Source organism: Chiloscyllium plagiosum, unplaced genomic scaffold, assembly GCF_037043375.1.
Source record: "Chiloscyllium plagiosum isolate Xiang-an unplaced genomic scaffold, Cpla_swu_hap1 HiC_scaffold_42, whole genome shotgun sequence".
In the NCBI taxonomy this organism is placed as follows: Eukaryota; Metazoa; Chordata; class Chondrichthyes; order Orectolobiformes; family Hemiscylliidae; genus Chiloscyllium; species Chiloscyllium plagiosum.
Window position 1 is genome coordinate 32,782,758 of NW_028270180.1, and position 10,005 is coordinate 32,792,762.

At 43.0% G+C, this 10,005-nt stretch overlaps 1 protein-coding gene across 2 annotated transcripts; it reads right to left on the minus strand.

Moving 5' to 3' along the window:
* Positions 1–379: 379 nt before the first annotated feature.
* On the minus strand, positions 380–8,975 carry crabp1a (cellular retinoic acid binding protein 1a). Of its 2 annotated transcripts, none has more exons than XM_043680644.2 (4): positions 8,802–8,975; positions 7,728–7,831; positions 1,359–1,472; positions 380–745 (listed from the first exon to the last, which is right to left on the minus strand). In XM_043680644.2, exons 1-4 carry the CDS (start codon positions 8,869–8,871, stop codon positions 695–697), a joined length of 339 nt encoding a protein of 112 aa, XP_043536579.1. In that variant the 5' UTR covers positions 8,872–8,975; the 3' UTR covers positions 380–694. The 2 variants fall into 2 exon arrangements, with proteins under 2 accessions (XP_043536579.1, XP_043536578.1); XM_043680643.2 differs by having other exon boundaries at positions 7,653–7,831.
* Between the last annotated feature and the right edge of the window lie 1,030 nt (positions 8,976–10,005).

Genomic DNA, 10,005 nt, shown 5'->3' on the forward strand with positions numbered 1-10,005 from the left:
GAAAATGGCCATTGCTGCACGTAATTGTACATTGTAAGTCTGATTGATGAGATGATTGTTGTTTGCCAAATGCTTTGGGATTTGGAACATAGCTGTAGAGTTAGTTCTCAGAACAGCATTGCTGTTAGTGAATGGCGGAACAGGCTTGAGAGGTTTAATAACTGACTGGTGTTATTTCCATGATCTCTGTTGAATAGACCGCTGAGCAGATACCACAAGCAACAATTTAAGAAACTAAATGAACCTTCCTTTTCCAAGAAATGAAAGTGACAAATAGGCTTTGCACATCCCTTTTGTGATTATATTTCCTAACTTATTCTGCTTCTGTCCAGTGCATTCAACTTCTTGGAGTGAAGAAATCTACTTTCAGTACACAGAGCACAGAAACACACCTGGCAGTTTTAATAAGTGACACATTTTGCCATTACAGGTTATTGCTCAACATTTCTACATCAGACATATAAAAGTGCACAAGACTGTGTGAAATAAGATACACTTAATAAACTTCAGATGATTTACAACGTCACCATCACAAACATCAATGAGATCTGTCAATATTAAAGTAAAAACTACAACATTAATGCAATCCCTGGACCATCAGTGTTCAGTATCAGTGAACATCATGCACGTGGTAATCAGGTGGTGATCTGGCAGCCAATGGGCTTTCCCCAGTTAAAATACTGGTGGGATGCAGTTACTCTTTAACGTAGATCCTCGTACACACAACATCATTAGCAACCAGCGTCTAAAATGAAAGAAAAGACAATTATTTTATCATTAGAACCAGTTCACTCCAAGATCCCGCACTTACTTTCAGAATATGCAATGTCTGGTCTCAGGAATTAAATTCAACAGCAAAATATAAAAGAAAGATTAGAATTTTCATGCCACCTTTCATAACCCCCGGACAAGCACTTTACAGCCAATTAAATATCTTTGAAGTGTAATCACTATAGGGGCCAATTTGTACATGGCAAGCACATGCATAGTGGGAAAGCATGGTAACACTAAGGTAATGAGGGATAAATATTGCCTGGGTCAATGGAGCCCAGAGGCTCAGACTAATGCTCTGGGGACATGACTTCAAACTCCACCATGGGACTGAACACTATTCTCAATAACCATGTCATAACAACTATCATGGCATGACAAAGTAAAGAAAGAGTAAAGTCAAATGGATATCAGGCTAGTGCAAGAAAATGGCATTGAGGTAAAAGATCAGCTACAATCAAATTTAATGGCAGAGAAGGCTTGGGGAGTTGAATGGCCTTCTCCTGCTCCTGTTGTCACTGTTCCTATTTCTATTTAATACTACCTCCTCTAAGAGTGGTGTTCATTAGAAAATCAGAATCACCCACCAGAATTAACTCATCGTTGACCAGTTCACGAGTCCAGTGTGTTTTGGGTCCACTGCCACTAAGAAGAGTCTGCTTGCAATAGATTTTGTTCTCATTTTCCCAGTTGGGCAGACTCTACAACAAACAGGGTGAAGATGTTAAGAGATACCAGTTCAGCATACAGAAATAATCTCACTCTACACAAAGATCCCCAGTCTGTGATGTCTCACCTGTTAGTTCTATACACAGCTTCCTACAGGCTATGACCCTACATGTGAATATACAATTTCTCCTTGATTTTATCCCTTCAACCCAAAGATCATGAATTCAAATCCTGCCACAGCAAGTGATTTTTCTTTTGGGATGTGTGCACTCTGACAGTAGGCATTTTGTTGGCCATCCATTAATTGCCTAGGAAGCATGGACTGGGAGCAATTGTGCCATGGTAAAGGCACTATAGACATGTGGAGACTGTTTAAGGAACGGTTGTTGCGAGTGATGAATAAATATGCCCCTCTGAGACAGGTAAGAAGGGGTAAGATAAAGGAACCTTGGATGATGAGAGTGGTGGAGCGTCTCATCAAAAGGAAGAAGGTAGCTTACATAAGGTGGGAGAAGCTAGGATCAAGCTCAGCTCTACAGGATTACAGGCAGGCGAGGAAGGAGCTTAAAAATGGTCTGAGGAGAGCCAGGAGGGGGCACGAGAAAGGCTTGGCAGAACGGATTAGGGAGAACACAAAGGCATTTTACACTTACGTGAGGAATAAGAGAATGGTCAAAGAAAGAGTAGGGCCGATCAGGGATAGCATAGGGAACTTGTGTGTGGAGTCTGAGGAGGTAGGGGAAGCCCTAAATGAGTTTTTTGCTTCTGTCTTTATGAAAGAAACAAACTTTGTAGTGAATGAAACCTTTGAAGAGCAGGTGTGCATGCTGGAATGGATAGAGATAGAGGAAGCTGTGCTGAAAATTTGTCAAACATTAAGATTGATAAGTCGCCAGGCCTGGACCAGATTTGTCCTCGGCTGCTTTGGGAAATGAGAAATGCGATTGCTTCGCCACTTGCGAAGATCTTTTCATCCTCGCTCTCCACTGGAGTCATACCTGACAACTGGAGAGAGGCAAATGTAATTCCTCTCTTCAAGAAAGGAAATAGGGAAATCCCCGGCAATTACAGACCAGTAAGTCTCACATCTGTCATCTGCAAAGTGTTAGAAAGGACTCTGAGGGATAGGATTTATGACCATCTGGAAGAGCATGGCTTGATTAAATGCAGTCAACACGGCTTTGTGAGGGGCAGGTCATGCCTCACAAATCTTATCGAGTTCTTTGAGGACGTGACTAGAAAAGTTGATGAGGGTCGAGCTGTGGATGTGGTGTATATGGACTTTAGCAAGGCATTTGATAAGGTTCCCCATGGTAGGCTCATTCAGAAGGTCAGGAGGAATGGGATACAGGGGAACTTAGCTGTCTGGATACAGAATTGGCTGGCCAACAGAAGACAGCGAGTGGTAGTAGAAGGAAAATATTCTGCCTGGAGGTCAGAGGTGAGTGGTGCTCCATAGGGCTCTGTCCTTGGGCCTCTACTGTTTGTAATTTTTATTAATGACTTGGATGAGGGGATTGAAGGATGGGTCAGCAAGTTTGCAGATGACACAAAGGTCAGAGGTGTCGTTGACAGTATAGAGGGCTGTTGTAGGCTGCAGCGGGACATTGACAGGATGCAGAGATGGGCTGAGAGGTGGCAGATGGAATTCAACCTGGATAAATGCGAGGTGATGCATTTTGGAAGGTCGAATTTGAAAGCTGAGTACAGGATTAAGGATAGGATTCTTAGCAATGTGGAGGAACAGAGGGATCTTGGTGTGCAGGTACATAGATCCCTTAAAATGACCACCCAAGTGGACAGGGTTGTTCAGAAAGCATATGGTGTTTTGGCTTTCATTAACAGGGGGATTGAGTTTAAGAGTCGTGAGATCTTGTTGCAGCTCTATAAAACTTTGGTTAGACCACAATTGGAATACTGCGTCCAGTTCTGGTCACCCTATTATAGGAAAGATGTGGATGCTTTGGAATGGGTTCAGAGAAGGTTTACCGGGATGCTGCCTGGACTGGAGGGCTTATCTTATGAAGAGAGGTTGACTGAGCGGGGACCTAATTGAGGTATACAAGATAATGAGAGGCATAGATAGAGTCGATAGCCAGAGACTATTTCCCAGGGCAGAAATGACTAACACGATGGTTAAAGTTTTAAGCTGGTTGGAGGAAAGTATAGAGGGGATGTCAGAGGCGGGTTCTTTACACAGAGAGTTGTGAGAGCATAGAATGTGTTGCCAGCAGCAGTTGTGGAAGCGAGGTCGTTGTGGACATTTAAGAGACTGCTGGACCTGCATATGGTCACAGAAATTTGAGGGTGCATACATGAGGATCAATGGTCAGCACAACATCATGGGCTAAAGGGCCTGTTCTGTGCTGTACTGTTCTATGTTCTATGTTCTATGAATGGCCATTGGAGGTGCTTTAGAGTCAATCACATTGCTGTGGGTCTGGAGTCAATGTAGGCCAGGCCATTTTTATGTCAATCTTGTAGTTTCCCCACCATCATTAATCAAACTAACATATTATTTACGATTCACTAACAAATTGAATTTAAATTCTTTGATGGAATGTCTACTTATATCTGTCACATTGGACTATACCATGGGATGGTTGATGCAATACCATCTCCTTAAATTAAGTAAATTAATTTATTAATCTGGTCTTTCGTGGTCACATTCAGGCAATTGACTATGAAAGGGTTGTATTTAACATAAAAACTCAACAAGCTCACTCTTGGCCCTCAGGCAAGAAGGCCACACAGCCTGGCCCAGAACTGGCCTGATCTTTGTTGTCGAAATAACTGGGAATGGGCAGGTAAAACTGTCCTGTAATATTGAAAGCATAATTTCAGGAAGTATTTAAAAACTATATTACCAAGATAGGTACAGATCATGCAGTTGGCTGAAAAATGGACGATGGTAGTCCTGATTTGGAGATGCCAGTGTTGGACTGGGGTGTACAAATTTAAAAATCACACAACACCAGGCTATAGTCCAATAGGTTTATTTTGAAGCACTATCTTTCAGAGCGCTGCTCCTTCATCCACCTGACCATCACAACCACCTGATGAAGGAGCAGCGCTCTGAAAGCTAGTGTTTTCAAATATCACCATTCCTTCACTGTCGCTCGGTCAAAATCCTGAAATTCCCTCTCTAATGGCATTATGGTCAACCCACAGCAGATGGATCGCAGTGGTTCAAGAAGGCAGCTCACCATCTCCTTCTCAAGGGCAACTAGGAACAGGCAATAAATGCTGGCCAGCCAGCAATGCCCACATCCCACAAAATGAATAAATAAAAAGAAACTCAGAGCTGTACACATTGTGATTTGCCATGTTGGAGTGGCACATTTGAGTTCCTGATAGCTGCAGAGTGTGTATGTGTGTGTGTGTGTGAGAGAGAGAAAGACAATTAATGAATGAATGAATGTAGGGGTGTGGAGAGAGAGAGAGAAATGAAGGCCAGTGATGCTGTGTGCTCATATTTCCACTGGCTGCCCCTCAGCCTGGGTGAGACCTCTGGGAGAGAACATGGTGCGTATATTTAGCCCTTCCTCCTGCCTTTAAACCAAAAGTCTATCTTGAGTGAGCTTCACTGCAGTTTTAACCAAATATAAAATGGAGATACAGATAGAAAAACATATTCAATTCCATTTACTGACTCCAACAAGTATTAGCAGCTGTTGCTTTCTGGCTTTAAGATTGTAAGGACGTTATTTTGCCTTTATCCTACAATGTAATCTAGAAGGAAATTAGCTCGTGTCATATTTGGCAATCACACCTCACAGTGAAAGGCTATTCAGTTCATCGTGCCTTTCCCATCCCAGTCTCTTGTTTTCTGCCATATCTCTACGATTCATAATTCAGTCACGCCTCTGGTACCCATCCAGGCTGTCAAACCTATTAGACTTTACGTACCTCATTAATGAGTTGGTTAACCTTGCTGATTTGCTGTAACATCTCCTTGTGACCAACAAAAAAAAATCCACGAAGAATTAAGAAACCATGGTGGAGAAAATCCGAATTATTGTCCTAATGAAATTTAAAAATACCACAAAAGATCCAAAATTCTGGTGAATGATCATAAGTTACCATCTCTACAAAATGCTACTTTTTTTTGTATGGGCAGAGCACTTTCAACCAACCAATCAAATTTCTCAATTTTGCCCCAACTCCCAATCCAAAAGCCAAACTGAATAAACCAAACAAATCATCCAAACAACTTCTAAAAACACTTTGGCTTGGCTTTCTCTCTCAGCTGGCCAATTATACACAGAATTCGTACAGTGTGCAATTGAACAAAATTGAATCAATTCAAAGCTAAACAATAAAGCAGCCGAGAGTCTTCATGCTGGAAATTCATTCAATAAATTCAGAACACAGCAGCTCAGCAAAGCCTCACTTAAACCTTTGACTTTAATCCAGAGTTTAACATCTCTGAGCCCCCAATAATAAAGAAATCTCACCCTGTCACCACGTGCCACCCTCCCTCCCTTCCTCGTATACACCTGTCCAGGGTCCCGCACTTGATCATATATGCCAGTTATAACCCCAACTAGGGCATTTCCTATCCCCAAGAAGAGTGCGCAAAGCCTCCTGACCATAGCTACCCTACCTCAGAAAAGGGAATACATCTGCTCACAGTCAGAAGATTGCGTGTTTGAGTGAATCTCACTGGAGAGATTCAAGCAAAATAATTCTAGAGTGAGGAAAGAGAATTGTCCCTTAACTCTGGGTGTAGCTTCTGAATATATCAGAAAAAAGGCTTGTCATTGTGAGGCCAAGTTGCATGGATCTAGAGTGTGGGTGCCTTGGACTCGAGATGAGATGTCCTCTCTTTCCATCCGCTGGATATAGTGCTGTTCAGTAAAGCCTGCTCACTGTCGCACAGGAAGTTAACCCACATTTACTATACAGCAGGGAGGCCTGTCCTTTGGAATGAAACATCAACCAGAAGTGCCAACTGTCTTCTTGGATTAGTATAGAAGGGGATATGGCTCTATTTTGAGGAAGAGTAGTAGATTCCTCTCCGGCGACCAGCAAGATATTTATCCCTGAAATAATATCATTAAAAAAGAGATGCTCTGGCCATTGTCTCATTTGTAGGAGCCTGCTGTGTGCAAACTGGTTGTTGAGTTCCTCCATTACTACACTTTAAAAAAGTTCTTCGTTGGCTGTAAAGTGTGTTGGAACTTGCTGAGGTCATGAAAGGTGCTACCAGAATGTAAATTTCTTGTTCATTGTCTACATGCTGTCTGTCAACAGTGAGCGTTGGACTCTGAAGGCAGCAGCTGCTGCTTTGATTGAGTTTGAACCCTGGGCTCCCTCACTCTCTGACACAGTGCTCACATCATAATGAGCTATATGAACCAGAACCACAGTGAGTGAGAGAGCAGCAGAGGGCCAAGTAAGCAATGAACAGGGAAGAGAGTGGGAGAGAGACATTTCAAATTCCCATTTCCCCAAGCCTTGTTGTGGTTATCTGAATCTATTCAGGAGCTGCTTAGATTTTACTGTGAATTAAGTTATCTACAGTATTATTACTTTCATTGTAAATAGAATGGGCCCAGCTGATGATGAATTAATCACCCTTCATTTTTTGTATCACTGCAGGGAGCCACCCCCAGCTTGTTTACTTCATGTTAATGATGCACCCTGTCCATCTCAATGTTACGTGCTCCCCCTTGTATCTGATATCTTCCGCTCTGTTACTGTGTGAAAAATACTTCTCAGCATCCCTCCCGCCCAGTCATTCACAGGTAGAGGCAACTACTGAATCTAACAAACCCAGAAACTGCTGGACAAACTCAGCAGCTCTATGGAGAGAGAAAGTCAATGCTTCAAATCCATGATGACTGCTTCATAACTGAAGAAGATTCATACTGGACTGGAAATGTTAACACGGTTTCTCTCCCCACAGATGCTGCCAGACCTGCTGAGTTGCTCCAAGCATTCAGATTTACAGCATCACAGGATTTAACCAATTGCAGTTTATTCTGCAAATCGAGCAGCAGGAAATACTTAATCCACAACGTAACTATTTGATACACCGGCTAATTCAATCAAAATGACTTCTCAAATAGGTAGTAATTACTTTCTGTGCATCAGTTTGCATTATCACAAAATACTTTTCTCTGACTAAACACCATCAAGGCCACAATGAGTTGTTGATCAGTGTGCCTGCGATCGCAGGTATTCCTAACGCTATCGCAGGCATTCACCTTGCATTTTCTCCCGTCCACTGTCTCCTCCTCAAACTCCTCTCCTATTTTGAAGTTGATCTCGGTAGTCCTCACCGTGGTGGAGGTCTTGATGTAAAACTGGTCTCCGTCCTGCCTGATCTCCACCAGTGGCTTTGATGCAGCTGCCACTGCCACCTTCCTCAGCATTGCGTTGACCCCTGGGTGGTGACATTTGAAGAAAGAGTCAGTGTGAGCTAGAAATAAACACGGAGAATGCTGGAGGAACTCAGCAGATCTGGCAACTCCCGTGGAAAGAGAAACAGAGTTAATGTTTAAAATCAAGTATAACTCTTGAGTTTGGGGTAGACGCGAGAACAAATATTGGGGCAGGACGTGATCCATGCAATTGTTCTGTCTCTCTTCAATTTTCTATGTCTGGGCATGGAGCATTCAACGAGAAAGAGAATCAATGTTTCGGGTATGAGCTCTTCATCATTCCTGATGAAGGGCTCATGCCCGAAACATCGATTCTCTTTCTCCTCAGACGCTGCCTGACCGGCTGTGCTTTTCCAGCAACACTCAACTCTGACCTCCAGCATCTGCAGTCCTCAGTTTCTCCATGGAGGATTAGTGGGGGCATGTGGAGCTGATATTTACTGAAGGCCACCAATGCCTTCTATTGCAAGAACTCAACATAAATTGCTCCAAATAATGACCAGCTCACAGCACAAGTTGAGGACTCTGTTTATGGAGGAACCAAACTGAGAGAATTCTGACCTAGACCATCCACCCCGTTTCAATAACAAACACCACCTCATAGAACATTCATTAAAAAGAAACAAATGCATCAGGGCTAAAATGAGCAACACTCTAACTCTGAAGTGCCGTTGGATGATTCCTGGAAAATGCAAAGAAAATACAAGACAGGGTACCACAACTAATGGATTGCTTTAATTCTTAATTAAACGGATCTTCAGTTTTGTCATTGTATTTTTTATATTTTCGGAAAGATGAATTAAACAATGGGTTTATCTATTCTGACTAATTAAAGAGAAGCAATCCTAGCATTAGATCAAGATTTAACCAGAATATTAAAACTAGCTTATAGCTTCACATCTCTGTAATATCCAGCCTAGTAACTACAGTGATGTCTGGAAGAAGGGAGCTGTAAAGACATTTCAGTCTTACCCAGTACTTTCAACAGCTCATCAAAATTCTCACTGCTCCTCATCTTCCAAGTGCCTGCAAAGTTGGGCATTTTGCATGGGTCTCCTCTCAGAGGCTTGGTACTCTGTCACAGCTCCTCTGCCGAGCGATCACTGCTTGCCGACTGCTGTCAGAGAGTCTGACTCCCAGCTGCTGCTTTCTCAAACTCTGCTGCTCATTACACAAGAGCACAGAGCTCTGAATCATTCAGCGAGTTCCAGGTCTGAAACAACCCCTCTGCAGCCTTGTATTTAAAGGGGCAGTGGCCCTTTTGTTTGGTCACATCCAGCAGGTGGATGGGGCTCCATTCTCTGATGGAATACCCTTGCTACTTTCGGATTGGCTTAACAAAGAAACCTGGTGCCAATTGGTTGAGCTATACTAAAGGAACCATTCCCCTCCATAACCCATATCCTGGGCAGGACCCTGCTTTAGATATTCACCTCCACCCTTCAAAACATGGCCCATGCATCAATCTGTCATCCTCAGCAATCTTCTGTAGCGTCTAACTACTGCTCTAGTCATGAATTTCAAAGGCCTGGTTTGTGGCTCTGACTGTGAGGCAGCTATTGTTTGATAGGATGCTTGATACACCCTGTCTCTTGATTTTAATCTGGAAAGTTCTGGAAAAAAGAAAATTGTATTCTCCCCTTCTCACCCATTTCCAACTCCACCCTGGTTTTACACACACACACACACACACGCACACACACACACCCATGTGGGCACTGCCATTTTAGGAAGAATGTGAAAGCATTAGCAAGACCACAGGAAAGTTTCACAAGAGTAGCTTCCATGGAGGAAGAGCTTCTTTGATGTGGACAGATCGGAGAATCTGCCACTGTTTTCCCTAGAAAGGAGATTTGATCAAGATGTTCAAAGTCATGAGGACAACACAGATAAGGACAACTTGCTCCCATTGGTCAGTCAATTGAGAACCAGTTCAAACAGTTTAGAAAAAACAAACTAGAGGTAAGATAAGTGATTAGCTTGCCATGTAGTAAGTGGTTAGGACTGCTCCTGGAGCCGGTAGCTGTGTAGCGACTGAGGTTGGCTGACTCGGTAGGTATAAAGGAGACAAGGGAGGACCTTTGTGGTGCAGTAGTAGTTTCCCTACCTCTGGACCAGGCGGCCTAGGTTCAAGTCTCACCTGCTCCAGAGGTGTGTAATAACATGTCTGAATAGG

Bases quoted from the DNA above. Each gene is read 5' to 3' on its own strand.
- crabp1a (XM_043680643.2), bottom strand. From the start codon at position 8,871: ATGCCCAACTTTGCAGGCACTTGGAAGATGAGGAGCAGTGAGAATTTT. The intron at 1,473-7,652 runs GTGAATGCCTGC...TGTTTGTTGTAG, and splicing joins TGGACGGGAGAAAATGCAAG to AGTCTGCCCAACTGGGAAAA. The intron at 746-1,358 runs GTGGGTGATTCT...CTTTCATTTTAG, and splicing joins TCAACGATGAGTTAATTCTG to ACGCTGGTTGCTAATGATGT.